The sequence below is a fragment of the Salvia splendens genome, chromosome 3 (genome assembly GCF_004379255.2).
Source record: "Salvia splendens isolate huo1 chromosome 3, SspV2, whole genome shotgun sequence".
NCBI lineage: Eukaryota > Viridiplantae > Streptophyta > Magnoliopsida > Lamiales > Lamiaceae > Salvia > Salvia splendens.
The window spans coordinates 14,812,761-14,835,533 of record NC_056034.1 but is presented as its reverse complement, the minus strand read 5'-3'; the positions used below and the strand labels follow the sequence as shown (position 1 = coordinate 14,835,533).

Sequence of the window (22,773 nt, the reverse complement as noted above, 5' to 3'; positions counted from 1 at the left end):
ATCTTCAATCCGTTGATTAACCCATATACACAATACCTCTAATAATGCATAATATACTGAGATAATGATAATTAACAGCTACATAATGCACTATCTAAACCAAATAATGCACATACGTATATTCCAATAACAACAATTTGTTAGTAATGTCTACGTACTATACCCTAGCCCCTAAGCTTATTAAACCCTTAGGGGAAACAAGAAACGTGTGTCAAACATCATAACATGGTACATCTTATTCGTATGCATTGCAGTTCACATATTGTGCATTATATAGTTAATAACATCCATTACTCGTGACAATTTGGTGAATTATTCGTATCGTTTTATAATTTGTTATTAATGCGTACGTACTATACCCTAGCCCCTAAGGTTATTAAACCCTTAGGGGAAACAAGAAACGTGTGTCAAACATCATAATACAACACATCTTGTTCGTATGCATTGCAGTTCACAAATTGTGCATTATATAGTCAATTATATCCATTACTCGTTACCATGTGAAGATTACATACGTGTCTACGTACTATACCGTAGCCCCTAAGCTTATTAAACCCTTAGGGGAAACAAGAAACGTGTGTCCAAACATCATAACATGGTACATCTTATTCTTATGCATTGCAGTTCACATATTGTGCATTATATAGTCAATTATATGCATTACTCGTGACCATGTGGTGCATTATTCGCAGATACCAAAATGTGGCAGTTACTTTTCCGTCAAATGTCAATAATAACCCTGTAATGCATACAACCACCTTCTATAATGCAACACGGAACCAGTTTTATAGAATCAATCTGATCCGTTGATGCCTTAGATCTAACGCGTAATATTAAGAAGGAAAAATGATCTAAGATGTGAAAATGAGAATAACGCTCCCCTATATATATATATATATATATATATATATATATATATATATATATATATATATATATATATATATTCCAAAACCAATGATTAAGGAGTATTAAATAATTTTCATAGGAAGTTTTAATTGTATTTTTTCATTTCTATATGATAGTATTTCACCATTGAATTATATATTTTCTGTTAATGTGCATTTGTAGTTTTTGTGTTAAATATATAAAAGTTTTTTATTAATATATATGGATTAATTATAATAAATAAATTTTCATATACTATTTATAATGCGTTATAATTTGATATTACTATTTATGATGAATGTTCACATTATATACATTTTGGAAGTGACAATCTTCTTAATACAATAACACGTCCAACAGTGCGTGGTAAAAACCTTTAATTTTTGACCACAGAAAAAAATAAATAATTTTATCAGCAACATCAAAGTGATTTTACTGACCACTTTCGAAAACTAAAATTCAACAATACTACTATATAGCAGTATGTTATCAGGCAGCTATATATTTTCTTAAATAAATTTGGATGAATGTTTAAATAAATACTTAATGTGATAATGCAAAGCTACGGATGAATGTTTAAATAAATACTTAATGTGATAATGCAAAGCTACAATTTTTGTATTTATATTTTTACTCATAACTTTATGTCACATACTAATGTGGTCGATTTTACCATGCATTTTTTATTTTATACATTTACTAAACACATTTAGATAAAAAAAAATTTAAACGTAATGATTTTATTATACTTATGTTGATTCAAATAAGCGCATGATTTCAGGGTCTACACAGCCACTACAATTGCATTAAAAATTGAAATCAATTGAATTAAAAAAATATTATCCCCAAATAATTGGTGATTAGATTGTAACCATCACAATAAATATTTATTTAAATATTAATTCAAATTTATTCAAATAAAAAGCGCTTGCCTTTAATATAATGATGATAGATGATAGATTTGTTCCACGGATCGGAGTATATTAAATCTTTTTTGTCAAAATAATTTGAATGTATATCCGTATACGTATCCAAACTAAATGGAAAACTACAAATATGATACTAATAATCAGGCCTATAAATAGACGCAGAATGAAGTATAATTCCAAACACAGTAAACAAATCAGCAGCCATGGCTCCTAAGCTTTTGAATATTTTGTCCATCGTCTTTCTTGTTGTTGTGATTCTACTTTGTCACTGTTCCGGAAGCAAGGGAAACAAGACGGCGGGTTTTGAGTTGGTAAAACTCCCTGCAACCAAGACAACCCAATTTGATTTGGAAGTTCATCTTCGAGAATATGGTCATTACCAATGCGCGCAACTCATTCTCGCTCATGAAGACCTAATTCCTGAATCACCCTCTGAACACCAAATTCTGGAATTAGCCATCAAATTGTATCAAGCAAAATTTGGCATCAAACCTACCGGTCAATTGGATGATCAAACCTTATCGGCGATTTTGGCAACGACTTAACAATGTCAATTCAATTAGTTGATTCTTTACTTTTTCATTATTTTTTTGTTTTCTTGTTCACATTAACGAATACTAGTATTTTTTTAATGAAAGTAGAGTTTCTTTTTCTACTTTTTTTTAGAGATTCATTCTACAGATACTTCCGCAAGAATTTTAAAAAAAAAGTACTACCCTACAAATTCCTAAAATTTATCTAACACTCTTTCCATATCTACCACAAGTAAATCAACTACTAAACCACTCGCAAAATGCGTGATTCCTAAAATCTTGAACAAAATATTAACAAACTAGATAAATTAACCACTAAGCGCAAAATGAGTGATTCCTAAAAATCTTGAACAAAATAATAACAAACTAAATAAATTAACCACTAAACATAACATGTGTTAGTGCATAGTGGTTCCTAACGTTTAGCACTAATTTTAACAAATACTAATATATTAATTAAGCCGTTGTTGAGTAGATGCTATTTTGGACTAATCATTGGTGCATGACAAGAAGGTAGCGTTAACTAGTTGTTGATTCTAAACAGATGCAATCTCACATATAATTAAACACCGTTTCACTCATGGCTCTCAAACCTTCCTTCTATTTCGTCTGTTTCTTAACAATCGTTTCCGCTCTCTGCACTGCCAACCGAAACATACCTAATTTCCCACCATCACCATCGCCACCAGCCAATGATTTTGACTTCCTAATAAAATACTTGGAAAATTACGGGTACATGGAATACGCACGTGCTCACGTGCATTTCGGAGCATCCCAAGGTGATATCCTGAAAGAGGCCATCTTAACCTTCCAGATGAATTTCGGGCTGAGCCAGACCGGCGAACTCAACGACGAGACCATGTTGAAGATACTCATCCCCCGGTGCGGCGTCTCCGACATCATCGACGGCGTCAACAGCATGATACTCCTCAGCCGCAAATGTAATAAGACGGAAGCAGAGTTTCCGTCTTATTATGAATTCTTCAGGGGGAGGCCGAGGTGGCCTTACACCCGCCTCTCCTACTCCTACATCAGCGGCTTCCCGGAGAGGGCCAAGCCCTTCATGGAGGCGGCCTTTGCGCAGTGGGCCAACGTGTCGGTTTTCACCTTCTACGAGAACCTAGGCTTCTTCGAGAGTGACATCGTGATCGGGTTTTTCAGGGGAGCCCATGGCGATGGGAAGCCGTTCGACGGGCCGAGGGGGGTGCTGGCACACGCTTTCAAGCCGGATGATGGGCGTCTCCACTTCGACGCGGACGAGAAATGGTCGTTAAAGAAGAGTTATGTTGACGGGATTCACTTTGAAACGGTGGCGACGCACGAGCTTGGGCATATACTTGGGCTGGGTCACAGCGACGAAATTGAAGCTCTCATGTATCCCACTATTTCAACGGGCCAGGTTAAGAAGTTACATGTCGATGACATCTATGGAATTTCTGTACTCTACCCTCCTCCCTTTTAACCATTTTTCATTTCTTCTCACATTATCTATTTTCTTTTAAATTTGTCCCTAATTAATTAAGACTTTGAGTTTGGTGTAAATAGTTGGAGATGGTCTTAGGTATTCTCCAGATAATTCAAATCGAAGCAATTGGATGTCCAACTCCAGATAACAAAAATAAAACTGAATTAATATTTATTAAATATACACAAATTTAATTTAATTATACATAAATACATAGGAAGAACATTTTATCAATTTCAATTTAATTTTTAGTACTCCATAATTATCAATAGTGTTAATTTATTTTTATACTTAAATATGTTTAAATAATCCATAATAACCCATATGAGCCGAGTCATAAATGTTTTTTTATTAATTATTTGTAATAATTAATTACTACTGATTAATAGTATATGGTTAATTATTTATAAAATTATAAAGTTTGATCAAACTGATTTGTTTCCCATTATTCGAAAGTTGAACTACAAACAAAGTTACAAAAATTCGAAACTATCTTGTAATGATTTTCTGTGTACAAACGTGATATTGAGTTCGCACGCATATTTAAAATTTTAGTGATGTGGATAAATAGCGGCACAAACCAGCTATACAATATCGTTTTAAGTTTAAGAGACTTACAAATAAAAAATAAAATAAAATAAATTTAGTCAGATAAATAATTGATTTTTTTTACTTACTCGATTCGTCATCAAAATTTTAAAGATACCGAAGATAAACTAAAATAATCTATTGTTCGTGATTTCTTTGTAGACATTTAAGCTTTAAATATACTCCTATTTTATAGGAGGAGATCGGATATAGTATGTGCATTGCCTAGTTGTTTAAGTTATATTTGTTCCCCTTAATTTATGGAGTAAGTAAATCGTCTGTCGCATATAAATACTAGGAAATCCATTTATGGTAATATAGTTCCACAATAATCTAATTTCATGGATTATACTTATTAAATATTTCCCTATCCTACGTGTAAATGGAAAAGTACAAATACTATAATAAATAATAATCCTTCTAGTATTAGGATAGTCTCTGCGGCTCTATAAATTAAATAGATGCAGAAGCATTAACAAGTTGCGATTCCAAACAGACGAATCAAATTAGCCATGACTCCTAAGCTTTTGAATATTTTGTGCATCGTCTTTCTTCTTCTTGTGTTCCTACTTTCTGTTTCTTCCGGAACCAAGGGAAACCATACGGGTTTTGTGAAAGTGTGTCCATGCAAACTACTGGAGCTCGGCTTCTGAGCTCGGAAATGAAGCTCGGCTTTGAGTCCGGTTGTGATCGAGTGGTGGAGCCTCGGCAGCTCCGAGAAGAGATCAAGAAATAAAGCTCGGCTTTGAGCTAGCCGAGAAAGGCAGTTCGGTTGATAACCGAGAAAGGCAGTTCGGTTGATAGCCGAGAAATGCAGTTCGGTTGCTAACCAAGAATGGCAGTTCGGTTTTAGCCGAGCAGCGGTTATAACTAACTTTGGGAAATAGAGTTAGTTGGATTTTATTTCTTGATTGCATCTTGTATAAATAGCTCGATAGAGCTCAGTAGTGAGAGACGCAGAACACAGATTACACACACAATTAGAAGAGAATTCTTGCACTAGCTAGCGTTTGCTTAGAGTGATAGATTGTGAGTGTGAAGTTCTTGTATTGAGAGTTCCATCAATAAGATTCCGGTCATCTTCTCCGTGGACGTAGGTGGATTATCACCGAACCACGTTATATCGTTTGCGTGCTTTATTTCCTCGTTCGTGCGTGTGTGAGATCGGCGGTATCACGACCCAACAAGTGGCGCCGTCTGTGGGAAGACTTCCACGATTTGCCGATTGATTGGTTTCTGGGTGAGTTCGTGTCTAGAGGTTCCGTTGTATAAGCTGATCTTGGCGATTGCCCACCGCTCGTTTTGAGAAATGTCTACAGCCAAGTTCGAGGTGGAAAAGTTCACCGGGAGAAACGATTTTGGGCTGTGGAGGCTGAAGATGAAGGCCATCTTGATGCAGCAAGGCCTATGGGATATCTTGAAGAATGAAGGTGACGCTAAAGAAGGCAAACCTGATGCTGATGAAAAGGAGAAGCAAAGGCTTCAAGATATGCAGTATAAGGCTTATAGCACCCTGATCTTGAACCTCACGGACAGGGTGCTAAGGGAAGTTTCCAAGGAGGAGACGGCTGCAGGAGTATGGGGGAAACTTGAGTCATTGTACATGACCAAGTCTCTGGCGAACCGGTTACATTTGAAGCAAAGGCTTCTTGCTTTCAAGTTTTCAGATGGGAAGAGCATTTCTGAACAGCTCGAGGAGTTTGGGAAATGCATAGATGATCTTGAGAATATCGATGAGGTCATTAAAGATGAGGATAAGGCATTGATGTTGCTCAATTCCCTGCCTAAAAGTTATGAGCACTTCAAGGATGCAGTGCTTCTTGGAAGAGAAACCAAGGTCACCTATGAAGAGATTCATTCTGCATTGAAGATGAAGGAATCGCAGAAGGCTAATAACAAACAAACTGATCCAGTAGCTGAGAGTCTGCATGTGAAAAATAATCAGAATAAAAGGGGTTCCAAGAAGAAGTTCCAGAAGAAGGAAGAAGGTGGAGTATGGAAGGAGAAGAGAAGCTGTCACTACTGTAAGAAACCGGGCCATTTAAAGAAGCATTGTTTTGCTTGGAAGAGGAAACAAGAGCAAGAAAAGGCTGGGAACATAGAGACTGCTGATCTGGCTCAGGATGTTGAAGATAATGAAGCTTTGAATATCCACTCAGGGGCCAAGATTGAAGAATGCTGGATCATGGATTCAGGGTGCTCCTTCCACATTTGCTCACACAAATCTTGGTTCCAAGAATTATCAGCTTGGGAAGGATCAGTGATGCTAGGAAATGATCAAGTGTGCAATGTCAAGGGCATTGGGAACATCAGATTGAGGATGAAGGATGGGAGTATGAAGACTCTCACAGAAGTCAGATTCATTCCTCAAATCAAGAGAAATTTAATATCTCTTGGAATGCTAGAGTCAAAAGGGTGCAGATTCAACTCTGGTGATGGGATCCTCACAGTAACAAAAGGCACCAGAATTGTGATGGAGGCCCAGAGAAAGAACAGCCTATACTATTTGCTGGGTGAAACCGTGGTTGATGCTGTGAATCTTGCCCAGACAGAAGACCTGCATCTATGGCATGCCAGGCTTGGACATGTGGGTGAGAAAGGCATAAGAGAGCTGGCTAAGCAAGGAGTGATGAAGTTAAGTGCATCAGACAGCCTAAAGAAATGTGAATCTTGCATTCTAGGAAAGGCAAAGAAGCTGCCATTTTCTGGTGGGAAACACACTTCATCAGCCCCATTTGTGTATGCCCACAGTGACTTGTGGGGGCCATCCCAAACTGAATCCATAGGTGGAGGTAAGTATTTCATCTCCATCATAGATGATTACTCAAGAAAAGTGTGGATTTACATTCTAAGAGAGAAGTCCCAAGCTTTTGAAAAATTTAGAGAATGGCATGCTAGATATGAGAATGAAAAGGGCTCAGTGCTTAAATATCTAAGGACTGATAATGGCATGGAGTTTCTGTCTGCGGAGTTTGATAGTTTCTGTAAGGTGAAAGGGATAAGAAGGCATAGGACCGTGCCAAGAAATCCTCAACAGAACGGGCTGGCAGAAAGAATGAATAGGACATTGCTAGAAAGGGTGAGGTGCATGCTATTCTACTCTGGAATGCCAAAGAGATTCTGGGCAGAGGCTGTCTCTACTGCAGCTAATCTGATCAATAAGTGTCCATCATCTGCTATATCCAATGAGACCCCAGATCAAAGATGGTATGGAAGCCTAGGTGATTACTCAGCCTTGAAGGTGTTTGGGTGTGCTGCTTATGCACACATTAAGCAGAGTAAATTGGAGCCAAGGGCAAAGAAATGTGTGTTGTTGGGATACCAAGATGGGGTAAAAGGATACAGATTGTGGAATTTGGATAGAGAAGGCAGAAATATCATTGTGAGCAGAGATGTGACATTCAATGAAGAGGAGATGCCATTTAAAGATGATGGGAAGCCCTCTGGTGGTGGCAGTAGCTCTGAAATGCAAAACCTTGAGTTTGGTGGAGAATCTGCTGGAACAGACACTGATGAGGATGTTGTGATCACAGGAAATCAAGAAGAAGGTGGAGCAACTAGCTCTCAACATACTCAGAACACAGGTGAGCAGGAGTCACCAGTGCAGCAAGCTGCTGCAGCTCAAGGGGCCAGAAGAAATCCAAGAAGAAATGCAGGCCTACCTAGCAGATTCTCAGATTATGACATGAGCTTCTTTGCTCTATGTGTAGCAGAAGTACTCATGTTTTCAGAACCCTCAACCTATGAAGAAGCCATGAGTTGCAAGGAAAGTCAGAAATGGATCAAGGCCATGGAAGAAGAAATAGAGTCCTTGCTGAAAAATGGGACTTGGATTTTGGTGACTGATCCAGGGACTCAGAAGCTGATCAGTTGCAAATGGCTGTTTAAGAAGAAAGTAGAGGTGGGGGAAGTTGAAAGCATACGGTTTAAGGCAAGGCTGGTTGCTAGAGGATTCACACAAGTAGAGGGTATTGACTACACAGAGGTGTTCTCTCCAGTGGTGAAGCACACTTCCATTCGGATCTTATTGGCCATGACTGCTCATTTCAACTGGGAGCTGCATCAACTTGATGTGAAGACAGCATTTTTGCATGGAGATCTAGAGGAAACGATCTATATGATGCAGCCTAAGGGTTTTGAGAAGCCGGGAGAAGAAAAGAAAGTTTGCTTGTTAAAGAAAAGCCTATATGGGCTCAAGCAAAGCAGCCGGCAGTGGAACAAGAAGTTTCATGAGCAGATGGAATTGATGGCATTTGAGAGATCCAGTTTTGATAGCTGCGTGTATGTCAAGAGAAGTGGAAATCTAATACTGGCATATCTACTGCTGTATGTGGATGATATTCTGCTGGCAGGATCAAGCAAGAGTGAGCTGCTGTCTGTCAAGGAGGAGTTGAAGCAGAGATTTGATATGAAAGATCTTGGGGAAGCCAAGAGAATCTTGGGTATGGATATTGTCAGGAACAGAAAGAAGAAAGAACTGAAATTGGTTCAGGCTGATTATATCAGAAAGGTGGTAGAAAAATACCAGGTAAGGAGTGAAAAGTCAGTATCCACTCCATTGGCTAGCTGCTTCAAACTCAGTAAAGAACAGATGCCAAAGACAGCTGAAGATAGAGAAGAGATGAGCAGGATACCCTATGCAAATATAGTGGGAAGTGTGATGTACTTGATGATATGTACAAGGCCGGATGTGGCTCATGCCATAAGCGTTGCAAGCAGATATATGGCTGATCCAGGTAGGGATCACTGGGCAGCACTAAAGTGGATTCTGAAATACCTGAAAGGGTCTGTCATGGTTGGCTTGAAGTTTGGTGGTGGAGTTTGGTCTGAGGAGAGGGAAGTCCTAGAAGGATTCTGTGACTCGGATTATGCGGCTAACTTAGACAACAGAAAGTCTCAGAGTGGTTACATCTTCACACTATATGGCACAGCAATCAGCTGGAAATCAAATTTGCAGTCTGTGGTTGCACTGTCCACAACCGAAGCTGAGTATATTTCTCTGACTGAGGCTGCAAAGGAAGGAAAATGGTTGCAAGGAATCTTGGAAGATTTAGGAATGAAGCTGGGAGCAGTGAAGATTAACTGTGACAGCAACTCGGCTATATGTTTAGCAAAACATCAAATGTTCCATGAGAGGTCGAAGCATATAGATGTGAGGAGACACTTCATCAGAGATGAGATTCAAAGTGGAAAGATCAATGTGGTGAAAGTTCCTACCGAAGAAAATGCATCAGACATGTTGACAAAATCTCTGCCAACTTCGAAATTCAAACATTGTTTGAAGTTGGTTGAGATTGTGGAGTGTTGAAGCTTGTAACAAGGATTGAGAAGGGAATCCAGATATTGATGGAGTTTTGCAAGGACAAGGTGGAGATTTGTGAAAGTGTGTCCATGCAAACTACTGGAGCTCGGCTTCTGAGCTCGGAAATGAAGCTCGGCTTTGAGTCCGGTTGTGATCGAGTGGTGGAGCCTCGGCAGCTCCGAGAAGAGATCAAGAAATAAAGCTCGGCTTTGAGCTAGCCGAGAAAGGCAGTTCGGTTGATAACCGAGAAAGGCAGTTCGGTTGATAGCCGAGAAATGCAGTTCGGTTGCTAACCAAGAATGACAGTTCGGTTTTAGCCGAGCAGCGGTTATAACTAACTTTGGGAAATAGAGTTAGTTGGATTTTATTTCTTGATTGCATCTTGTATAAATAGCTCGATAGAGCTCAGTAGTGAGAGACGCAGAACACAGATTACACACACAATTAGAAGAGAATTCTTGCACTAGCTAGCGTTTGCTTAGAGTGATAGATTGTGAGTGTGAAGTTCTTGTATTGAGAGTTCCATCAATAAGATTCCGGTCATCTTCTCCGTGGACGTAGGTGGATTATCACCGAACCACGTTATATCGTTTGCGTGCTTTATTTCCTCGTTCGTGCGTGTGTGAGATCGGCGGTATCACGACCCAACAGGTTTTGAGTTGGTAAAACCCCCTGCAGTCAAAACATCCCAATTTATACGCTCATTACTCTTCTTTCTCAAAAAAAAACAAAAAAAAAACAAAAAACAAAAAAACATACAACCCAATTTGATTCGGAATTTCATCTTTGAAGATATGGTTATTACGAATAAGCACAGCTCAATCTCGGAACCGGTGCTTCAGAAGACCAAATTCTGGAATTAGCCATCAAAACGTATTAAGGAAAATTTGGCATCAAACCTACCGGTGTATTGGATGATCAAACCTTATCGTCTATGATGGCGCCGAGATGCGGCAATCCCGATATTGACATCGGCGTCAACTCCATGAATCCTTGCAACAGAAACCCTGCTGCTGCTTTGACGACAAAATCACAGCCGATCGATATGAATTTGTGATCGTTGTGAAATTATGAATTGAATTTGTAGATTTTTTTGCTTTTTCAATAATTTTCGTTTCTTGTTTGAACCTAAAATCACAGCCAATGAATTTGTGAATAGCTGTGAAATTATGAATTGAATTTGTAGATTTTTGGGTTTTTTCATTATTTTTTGTTGCTTGTTGTTTTGATTTTTAATTAATTGCGCGCAGTATTGGTAGACATTATTGAATTTTTTACAAAACCAAAGTTTTGTGATATTCTATTTTATATCAGTGTATCAACTTGGACAAAAATAAAAATATAATAACTCTTAAATTCTTCTTTATTGTTTCTCTCTCAAGAAACCAACTTCTCACTCTCCCTTTAAACCGCCGTACTTGATCATCTTCTTGCTATAATATCCCATCACCTTATTTTTTGAGAAAGGAGTTTAGATAAAAATTTGTTATCCCCATTATTCGCGGGGTTTAGCATTGTTCATCTAATATTAGATGGTGCATACATTGCCATAACTATATCTGTAAAATCATGGAACAATTTGTTATCTTCCAACAGGCAAATTAATTAAGCCGTTGTTGAGTAGATGCAATTTTGGACTAGTCATTGATGCATGACAAAAAGGTAGCGTTAATAAGTTGTTGACTCTAAACATCACATATAATTAGACACCCAATCAATTAGTAAGTCATTAAAATTTATAGGATTGGATTCATCCATGGCTCTCAATCCTTACTTCCATTTTGTCTTTTTCTTAACAATCGTTTCCTCATTCTGCAACGCCAACCGAAACATACCTAATTTCCCACCTTCACCATCACCATCGTCATCGCCATCGCCCTTCCACTCCAACCTAGCTTCGACAATCAATAATTTTGACTACCTAAAATACTTAGAAAATTACGGGTACATGGAATACGCACGTGCCCACGTGCATTTCGGAGCATCCCAAGATGAGATCCTGAAGGTGGCCATCTTAACCTTCCAGATGAATTTCGGGCTGAGCCGGACCGGCGAACTCAACGACGAAACCATGTTCAAGATGCTCATCCCCCGGTGTGGCGTCTCCGACATCACCGACGGCGTCAATACCATGATACTCCCCAACCGCCGCGGCGCCCTCATGTCGAATCATCATAATAAGACGGAAACAAAGTTTCCGTCTTATTATGATTTCTTCAGGGGGAGGCCGAGGTGGCCCTACACCCGCCTCTCCTACACGTACACGGAGGGCTTCCCAGAGCACGCGAAGGCGGACATGGAGGCGGCCTTCGAGCGGTGGGCCAACGTGTCGGCCTTCAGCTTCTACGAGAACCTGGGGTTCTTCGAGAGCGACATCGAGGTCGGGTACTTCAGGGGCGCGCACGGGGACGGGGAGCCGTTCGACGGGCCGAGGGGGGTGCTGGCGCACGCGTTCCCGCCGGATGATGGGCGGGTCCACTTCGACGCGGATGAGAACTGGTCGTTTCAGCCGCGGACGATGGACATGTATCACTTTGAGACGGTGGCGACGCATGAGATCGGTCATATACTTGGGCTGGGTCACAGCACTGATAGGGACGCTATCATGTTTCCGAGTCTTACAATGGGGCAGTTTAAGGAGTTAGGGGTGGATGATATTGACGCTATTTCTGTTCTCTACCCTCCTCCCTTTTAACCATATTTTCTTCTTTCACAATAATCTCTCTTTTTTTTTGGAAAAAAAACTACTTAAACAATGAACTAGCAGCTTTCAAACTTAGACATACATATTTCACGATTTTCAATTTTTCGATGAATTAAAATTTGTATATTTCAAACTTCATGCATTTTTTTTTATAAAACATTCTAAGTTCGCCCTATAAACAACATCATCTTTTAAGGGAATCGCCGGTTAAATGACGTTGTGGGAAACGTGCAAGTTAAAAGTTGGTGTATTTTTCACCATATTTAAAGTTTGTGATAAACTCTGAACTGACCAAAAACTAATGTATTTTCCAGCTAAACTCTTTTTATTACTATGATATTTTATCTTCTGCAAAGTTATAGATTGGATAAATTTATAACTAAATTACCAAATACAAATAGATTTGATACATGCTGGCACAAAGTATATGGTCATTATCTTACCCTGTTGAAAGATAGATAGTCTACCAAACTGAGTCTTAGAGTATGTATTAGATAGTCTACCAAACTGAGTCTGAGTATATGAAAGCCAAACAAAACCTCAAAATATTTAAAACAAATACAGGATTATTATAATGAAGATCTCATGCAAACAATACTTGAAGCTATATATACTGTACTACTACACTATCAAAAATTGCATTCGTACCCAATAAAAACATCCATAATATTACCCACCAAAACAATACTCCCTTCGTCCCACATAGATTGTCTCACTTTGACCGGGCATGGATTTTAAGAAATGTAATTAAAAGTGAGTTGAAAAAGTTAGTGGAATGTGGGTCCTACTTTTATATATTAGTTTTATAATAAAATGTGAGTAGCAATGAGTTAGTGGAATATGGGGTCCACTACCAAAAATAGTAAAAAGTGAAATGAGACAAATTTTATGGGACTGACGAAAATGAAAAAATGGGATAATCTTTGTGGGACGGATGGAGTAATTAATGAAAACATGCAGATGAATTCATGAAGAAGAAAGAGTATAGTTGAGCAAAGTAGTTCATGTTCGAACTCACTGTTTCATTCCTTGAATTGTTTTGCTTAATGAGCTTATACATATACTAAGCATTGGAACAATCTAGATTCTCATACTAATCTACCTAGTACAAGATTAACTCAAATACAATCCTTAATCATAACAAATTGTACTAAAACTCTTTCTTCTTTATTCCCTTGATCAACACATCTCTCCAAATACACAAGTGGTCCTCCACCTTGGATGCTCTTTCTGGTACAGCCACGAGCTCAGCTCGTGAGAGATTGGCTCGTGTGGAATGAGCTGGAATCAAGCTGGCACAAGGCTTCTCTCATGCACAGTTAGGAGCTTTGCTTTGATCTTGTTCAACCATGAGCTCCACATTGCAAGCCACTGCTCCACCACCTTTGCATTCATTTCTAACACGCCCCCTCAAACATAGGGAGCCTAGAGAAACCATTCCCAATCTTTCTCTGAGCTTCACGAAGGGTTGACGACTCAGGGGTTTGGTGAAGATATCAGCTATCAGATCTGCAGTGGGAACATGCCTCAACTTCAGTTCATTGCTTAACACCTTATCTCGAACAAAGTGAATATCCAACTCAATGCGTTTAGTTCTTGCATGAAGTACTGGATTTGATGTTAAAGCAATAGCACTCATGTTGTCAACCTAAATGACTGGAGGATCCTTTTTCTTGATCCTCAATTCACCAAGCATTGATGTAAGTCATGTTACTTCTGATGTCGCTTGACCAAGGCTCCTGTACTCAGCTTCAGTGCTAGACCTTGCTACCACAGTTTGCTTCTTAACACACCAAATATCAGATTTCTTCCATGATAGGCACATACTCCAGTTGTTGATCTCCTATCATCTATATCAGTTGTCCAATCTGAGTCAGACAAGGCTGAAATATCACCACTTGACTTCCGAATTTGAATCCCATAATCAAGAGTCCCTGATAAATATCTCAGAATCCTCTCAACTGCTCTCCAATGTGTATCCAATGGAGCTGCCATGTATTGGCTCACCTTATTCACAGAAAAATTGATGTCTGGCCTGGTAATAGCGGCATATTGCAGTGCTCCAACTATGCTCCTATAGAGCTTTGGATAAGATATCAGCTCACCAGCATTTTTGCTCAGTTCACAGTTAGATACCATAGGGGTTGGACACCCTTTTGCTCCTGTCATATTAGCTTTCTTCAAAAGATCTTTGATGTAGTTGGATTGACATAGGTGAAGTCCATTATCAACAGTTTTTACAACTTCAACTCCCAGAAACAAGCTTACCTCTCCAAGATCTTTTAAAGAAAATGAAGAATTCAACTAAGAGATAACCGGTTGAATAGAGGCAGGAGCATTACCAGTGATTAACATGTCATCCACATAAATCAAAAGATATATCACCTCAGTACCCTGTTGCCTGAAAAACCTAGAATGCATCCGCTCTTGATTGATGAAAGCCTAGAGAAAGCAAGGTAGAATGCACAGTGTAAAACCATGCTCTGGAAGCCTGCTTTAAGCCATAAATGGCTTTTTTGAGTTTACAGACAAGATGAGGTCCACCTTCCTGAAATCCCAGAGGATGCTTCATGTATATGTCTTCTTTCAATTCTCCATTCAAGAATGCGTTATTCACATCAAGGTGAGTTACTTGCCATTCAAGAGAGACTGCTATGCTGAGGATGATTCTAATTCTAGTAGGCTTCACCACTGGAGTAAAGGTCTCATTGAAATCAAAACCAGACAGTTGAGAAAAGTCTTAAGCCACTAATCTGGCTTTATGTCTAGCAATAGCACCAGATAAGTGAAATTTGAGCTTAAATATCCATGTACAGCCTATAAGGTTCTTGCCTGGAGGGAGAGTTGTTAAAATCTAAGTTTTATTTTTAAGAAGTGCAATAAATTCATTCAGCATAGCAAATTTCCAAATAGGAATAAGTAAAGCCTCAAGAGCAGATTTAGGCATAAGAGAGGAAGTAGTGATGGTGAAAATTCTAGGCTTGAAGATGCCAGATTTGGATCTAGTGATCATGGAGTCATTACTGTTTGGACCTCAGATTTTTGTGAGAAGAAATGTCCAAACAAAACGTGAAAAATCATCCACTATAGTCAAGAAATATCTGAAACCATCATGTGTAGAGGTAGAGAATTGCCCCCATACATCACAATGGATCATATCAAAAATGGCAGAAGATGTATGTAGAGACAGGAAAATGAAGTTTTTTTGTTTGGCAATGGGGCATATTTGGCAAGTAGTGAGATGAGAGTTTGATGGAGACAAAATAGTAGATAAGAGCTTCAGTTTATTGAGTGAGGGATGGCCTAAACGTTGATGCCAAACATCAAGACTTACAATGGAGTTTACAGAAGCAGAATTCAGATTTGATGTAACATTGCCTCTGGAACAAGACTGGGCTGCACTTGTATCATTACATGATGTTTCTGGAAACTCAAAAATATAGAGGTTCCCAACTCGATTACCCCTCCCAATCACTGTCCCCAGTAAAGCTTCCTGGATTTGGAAGTTATTGTGAATAAATATGACAGTACAAGATGAATTTTGGGTGAGTGCAATGGCTGATATTAGATTGAAGGAAAAGGAGGGTACATGTAAGACTGATGAAAGTGCGACGAGAGAGGTGAGTTGCTTGATGTAGAGATGGAGTACTACCCCATAAATTCCTAAAATTCCTCCAACACTCTTTTCATCTCTACCACTAGTAAATCAACTATTAAACCACTCGAAAAATGCGTCATTCCTAAAATCTTGAACAAGATAATAACAAACTAAATAAATTCCACTAAGCATAGTGGTTCCTAAAGTTTAGCACTAATTTAACAAATACTTAAATATGTTAATCATCTGCATGGAAATAGAAAGCTGCATAAACAAACAATGTTAACAATCATATGGCACAGATTGAAATTCCAAACACACTATTCAAATCAGGCATTGCTTCTGAATATTTTTCATTTGTTGATCAATTAATATATTGATTGTTCATGAAATTATACTTTTTAAATATTGAATTCTTTTTAATATATATGAAAAAAAGTTAAAGGTTTAAAAATTTTAGATGGGGCGTTCATGAATGTTGTGATCAAGATTCAAGCCTTAGCATCCAAGTCCCCTAACAATTCAAGTCTACATGTGTCCGTCTTCATGTACTCCCTCCATCGCTCTAGAGATTCACAAAAAATATAAAATTCATAATTGTTCTAGTATGACTTTTTTTGAAGAAATGTGATGTTGAGTTGAAACACATATTTAAAATTATGGTGGTGTGGATGAATAGTGATTTAGATGTGAACAATATAGGAGAATATTTTAAGTTTTAGAAAATTAATACAGTAAAAAATAAAAAAATAATTTGGTCAAATAAGACAATTGAAATTTAAGAAACTTCTTAATTTGTCATTTAAATTTTAAAAGATGTTACACAAATTAGAAATGCTATGTTCTTTGTTATTTATAGGAAATAAACCCTTAAATTAATCGTAGTTTATAGGAAGAGATTGGATATACATGAATGACCTGCATTTTAATTGTAGCAACTCCTTTTCTCAAAGATATCATATTTGTTCCCCTTAATTTATGGAGTATAGTAAATCGTTTATCTTAATATTAGCAAATAATTGTTCGGAGATATCTATCAGTCTAATAATGGCAATATAATTCCACAATTATGTAATTTCATGTGGTAATCAAATATGGACGCCTACGCATCCTTCATGTAAAAGGAAAAGTACAAATATAATAATCCTTCTAGTACGTACTAGGATAATCTCTTGAAGCATCTATAACAAGTTGCAATTCCAAACAGACCAATCAAATTAGCTAGCCATGGCTCCTAAGCTTTTGAGTATTTTGTCCATCGCCTTTCTTCTTCTTGTGTTCCTACTTTGTCTCTCTTCCGGAACCAAGGGAAACAACACGGGTTTTGAGTTGGTAAAACCCCAATACAATCCAATTTGACTCTAAATTTTATCTTCCAACATATGGTTATTACGAATACGCACAACTCAATCTTCAAACCGCTGACCAAATTCTGGAGTTAGCCATCAAAACGCACAACTCAATCTTGAAACCGGTGACCAATTTGACCATATGATTGTGTTGATACATACTAATTTCGTAGGTTCGTGCCAGTTGCAAATTATGTTCAAGTTTGAATATACTACAACAAATCGGGTTAAGAGCATCCACTACGCGTCGCGCCGGCGTCCCGCGACCCGTCCAGGAGAGACAGGTCCGTCGCGCGACGCGTTGCAGCTCGCCGTCCCGTCCCGTCCCGCGCCCCGTGTCGCCGAGACAAGCGACGGGCCGTCTCGCCACGCGCCTAGGCGACGTGGCGCGACCCAGCGTCGTGCGTGACGCCCACTCGCCGGCCCGCGAGTGGGCGTCGTCACGTGCTGACGCAATAAATCAATTTTTTTTAAAAAAAAATCAAATTTAAAAAAAAAATAGTACTTTATATTTATAAAAATTGTTTTTATATTTAAAAACAATTTTTACAAATAAATAAATACAAGAAATTCGTAATAGCACATATATATTTGATGGGCTTGCGAATTTATGAAACTCATTCTTGGTTGCTTCTCTTTTATAGAGACAACCTTGAATGTTTTATGTTCCACTTTCGATGTGAGACAAAGTCATTCTTGGTTGCTTCTCTTTTATAGAGACAACCTTGAATGTTTTATGTTCCACTTTCGATGTGGGACAAAGTCATTCTTGGTTGTTTCTCTTTTATAGAGACAACCTTGAATGTTTTATGTTTCACTTTCGATGTGGGATAAAATCATTCTTGGTTGTTCTTCTTATATAGAGACATCCTTGAATGTTTTATGTTTCACTTCCACATCTGGGACAAAATCATTCTTGGTTGTTTCTCTTTTATAGAGACATCCAAGAATGATTTTGTCCCACATCGAAAGTGAAACATAAAACATTCAAGGATGTCCATATAAAATTGTATTTTAAATTATGTCATTTTTATTTTTTTAAGATTTTAATTATGTTTTTTTTTTAAATTTTAAGTTGTATTTTTATTTTATGTTGTAATGTTATTTTAATTTTAATGAAGTGTGTTTGTTTTAATTGAATTGGATTGAAAAAAAAATAAAAAATGAAATTGAATGAATAGTAATTAAGGGACGGAATAAGGGACGGTTAAGGGACAGAGCGTTGCAGGTTCCGTCCCTTAGTTAAGAGATGGAGGAATAAAGTACAGTGGGGCCATCAAATAGTGGTCAAATAGCAATTAAGGGACGGTATAGAGACAGCGTAATAGATGGCCTAATGTTCCGGTCGAGGGTTACCTCAACAAATTATGTTCAAATTTGACCTAAACATGTTTAGTCATTATCACATTATTAACCTTAACGGTCAACTTGATAGTGACTCAACCCGCATGATTTGTCAGCTCATTAGATGACATTGACGCCTATCACTTTTCTCAAACCTTGGCATTAGATCATTCACAACAGTCTCATTTCAAACAACAAATCCAACTAGAACTCGGTCTTTTAGCTGTCACATAAACGTTTTACCAAAATCTTAAATTCTAGCCACAACACAGTCGCGTCACCCGATAAAATAGGTTTGTGGTGTGGACCGCAGCTGCGTCACCCTGCTGGTCTGCAAGACAAGCCCAGCCTCGCACCACAAATACGGTCCAAACAACGTTGAAATCTAAATCAACTTTAATGGAAAACCTATAATAATGTTGCACATAATAATATTTCCTTAATTTAAATTTATAAAAATATACCTTTTGCGAGAATAGTGTGAGCAGAGAAAGAGTCCGGGTGAATAAATCATTACTATCTCATAATATAATATAACATGACAATCAAATTAGTACAGTATCTCATTTGGGATGCAGCAGAGTTGATCAACTAGCTATATCAAGTAAAACCGATGTGGGATTGCAGCACCGAAACCTTTTGCGGATGTAAAAGAAGTTTACTTACGCTTTGGGACTGCTGAGATTCTTCAAGTCCCGTTCCTTGGCGTACCATTCCGGTATGATCCTAGCAGCATGCGGGTACAGATCTCTGTAAGCATTCTTGATCGTCCCTTCTGCCACCGTGGTTGCAATCGAGATGTCTGCAACCATACAATCTCCTTTTATCATTTCAATGCCCATATATCAAAAATCAACAGCGTTTACCAAGGCCCAAATCAAGAAATTTGTTAGCAAGATTTGTATAGTAATCCCTTCATTAAACACAAATAAGATGGTTAGAATAAGAACCTCGCAGGGGTTTCTTTGATTCCGATAGCTGTGTTACCATAAAAATTATTGCTGCTGCAATTGATATGGGGCTCCTCCTGCAATGGAAGCAAAATCATGTTCATAAATCATTTAAAGCTTCAAATGTACATCACCAACGCATGATGAGCTCGACTCAACAAATATTTCAGATCAGAGCGTCCAGTGATTTCATCTTCTAAAGAGGTACTACTACTGAACAACCTTGTCATTCATATGTCCAGTGATTTCATCTTCTAAAGAGGTACTACTAAACAACCTTTTCATTCATTTCTCTCAGATTTATGCTCCTTCCGTCCCACAACAAGAGTCTTTTTTTGCCATTTTAGTCCATCCCACAATAAGAGTCCCTTTTCACTTTTACAATAAAGGATAAGTATGCCCCTCATTCCACTAATTCTTTTCACTCGCATTTTATTATGATACTAATATATAAAGTGGGACTCATATTCCACCCACTTTTCTTTACATTTCTTAATACACGTGCCAAGTCAAAAGGGGACCCCTATTTCTAGGACGGAGGGAGTATCTTACATTACACTCTGACAAGAAAATCTGAGCTCCACAACCCACATGTAGTTTATGCCTCTAGAATACACAAAAGACAACCAGCTCTTGAAACTAAGATAGGTAATGGAAGCAGACCTAATGTCAAAGTCCCCTGCCTTTTGGACAGTTTCTTGGACAGCTTTGACCTCTTCGTTGCTCATACCAAGATTGGAGCAGAAACGTCTCTACAGGCCAGAGCAAAATAGAAACACAAGATGATACTTAAGTGATATAAAAATTAAGAAAATATATATGTAGTCTGACATGGCCTAAATGTGACCTCACCAAATAGTCTCCTGCATGAATGGTACCCATCTCCATTGATTCACCCATCTCAACCTTTAACTGTTTGACGATAAATTCTTTAGCTCGACCGATTTCCTTTTTTGTGGCTCCAGCAACAATGGAGCATATTTCTAGTAGAGACCCACAGATTTTAGAGCACTTTACAACAAAGGCCAATATGTACACAACCAAATTCTAGTGTGCAATTTATTTAATGGCGGCACCTTTCACAGTTCGTGGCTTGCCTTCCTGACGGCAAGCAATATAAATGCAGGCAGCCACAAGAGCCTCCAAGTTTCTTCCCCTCGTACACTTCTGATCTTCTAACCTCTTATATATTTCACTCGCTCGATCCTTTAAACAAAAGCACCATCAGAAACCAAAGTTCGAATCCGATATTTGTAATGTTAATTAGAAATTACTAGTATATTATTACACTTCTGATGACTGTGGATTAAGGACAATGCTTATTGCCTTTAAGTCACTGATACATAACAGTTAGTCTATTGATGTTGGGAGAGCACGGAGACAAATTATTACGAATATTCTTTTCATCAAAAGTCAAGACCACATTGCATACTGAAGCAATTTTAAGATATCTACAGTACCCCAAACCAACTTTCAGCCTCATAAAGATCAAGATTCAGAGGAGAAAATAGGCGAGAGTATAATTTATAAGAGAGGGAGGGAGGAAAGAATGAAACAAGACAAAAAAAATTGGCAGCATTCAGACAAGTATGTGTGTGAAGACTTGATGAGGTCATTTATATAATGCGGTCGGTGTGAATTCCCATAATTATGGAGAATCAATCAGTAGAAATGCATACCTTAATGGTAGTTACAAGGCTCAACCTAGAAGAGGCAAGAAACAACCCAAGTCAGTTCTATTATTATGATTACTACCAAATATACCAAAAGCGGAAAATTGCTTCAGAAGAAAGATTTGTGTCATCTCTAGATTATCACATCATCCATTCATTCAATTATGACAACAACAACGCAAAACAAGAATCAATAGCATTCATCCTTTACAACTATGAGCAATAGCTCAGCATAGAACTTGTGTATATATAGCATTACTACTAGATTGCAAACGGATGAATAACTCTGATGCGTCATTAGAAAAGACAAGACAAACTTTATAATATATGACACATACACAAGCAATAATCAAGAAGGACCATACAAGCAACTCTAGATTTCAAAACAAATTGCTCCAAAATAACAATACATCCAAGAAAGAATAAAAAATTCGAAATCCCACCTTTTTTAACAGCTTATACCTATTAGTGGTAAAATCAATGTAACATCTTTGCACCATCTACTCAAACATTGCCATAAGAAGCTACTGAAACCCTTCATGCTTCGCGAATGAACTAAAACCATTCAGAACCCATAATCATTTTTAACCACAGAAACACCAATTAACATCAATTTTCAAGAATCCCACTAAAAATCAAAACTTTTCCAACAGACCACAAAGTAAAATTGAGAAACAAAATAAACAGGCACAAACCTATCGGCCATGTTCGAAATAGCCTTAAAAGCCAAGACGATGGCCCGGTCCGGGTCGCCTCCACGGTTCTGCAAGCGGGCCAAGGAGGAATCGGCATTGGAGCCGTTGGCGGCCCGGGAGATGACGGTGGTGAGCGCCCCGTCTCCTAAAAGGGGGTTAACGGGCCCACCCACACGATTGGGGTCGTGATCGCCGGAATCGTCGGCGAAGGTTCTCCACTCGGAGGTCTCGTCGATGGAGCGGGCCTCCAGCACCAGCCCGCACTCCGAGCACACGGTGTCGCCCGCCGCGTGATCGCATACCACCTCCGTGTTGCGCTTGCAGTCTGGACAGTACGAGTCCGACATCATTTCTTTTCAATTATTCGAATTGGGGGCGCGGAGATTATCCAATTCGGGATGGGAAGATTGTAATTTGGGGTGTGAATTTTTTGGGTTTTGAGAGGACGAGATAGAGAGAGAAATTTTGGGCTGTTTTTCAATTTATTTGTCACACACAAATAGTCAGTTACATGTATGACCATTTTCGTCTTGCCAAGTTTTACTGTTTCGATGGAGAAGAAGATACAAACGGAGTAATTTTTTATACTGTTAATAATCATTACTTTATTGATTTTATTTTATAAAAAAAAACTACTTAAAAGTTTATTTTGTGAAGAAAATTTATTTTATCGGAACCAGTGCCGAACATACATTGGTAATTGGTTACATTACTAATTGATCGGTCATTTTGAGAATGCTGTTTTTCTCTCGTTT

At 38.3% G+C, this 22,773-nt stretch overlaps 3 protein-coding genes across 3 annotated transcripts; 2 read left to right on the top strand and 1 right to left on the bottom strand.

The window, feature by feature from the left end:
- Positions 1-3,086: 3,086 nt before the first annotated feature.
- LOC121796634 (metalloendoproteinase 2-MMP-like) lies at positions 3,087-3,812 on the top strand. The gene has a single exon (XM_042195443.1). The coding sequence runs from the start codon at positions 3,087-3,089 to the stop codon at positions 3,810-3,812; it is 726 nt and encodes a 241-aa protein (XP_042051377.1).
- Positions 3,813-11,653: 7,841 nt separating this feature from the next.
- On the top strand, positions 11,654-12,400 carry LOC121796633 (metalloendoproteinase 2-MMP-like). Its single transcript, XM_042195442.1, has one exon. The coding sequence runs from the start codon at positions 11,654-11,656 to the stop codon at positions 12,398-12,400; it is 747 nt and encodes a 248-aa protein (XP_042051376.1).
- Positions 12,401-19,202: 6,802 nt separating this feature from the next.
- LOC121795168 (transcription initiation factor IIB-2-like) lies at positions 19,203-22,525 on the bottom strand. Its single transcript, XM_042193620.1, has 7 exons — positions 22,019-22,525; positions 21,330-21,354; positions 20,727-20,856; positions 20,503-20,633; positions 20,314-20,402; positions 19,651-19,727; positions 19,203-19,502 (listed from the first exon to the last, which is right to left on the bottom strand). Exons 1-7 carry the CDS (start codon positions 22,366-22,368, stop codon positions 19,363-19,365), a joined length of 942 nt encoding a protein of 313 aa, XP_042049554.1. The 5' UTR covers positions 22,369-22,525; the 3' UTR covers positions 19,203-19,362.
- Positions 22,526-22,773: the final 248 nt, after the last annotated feature.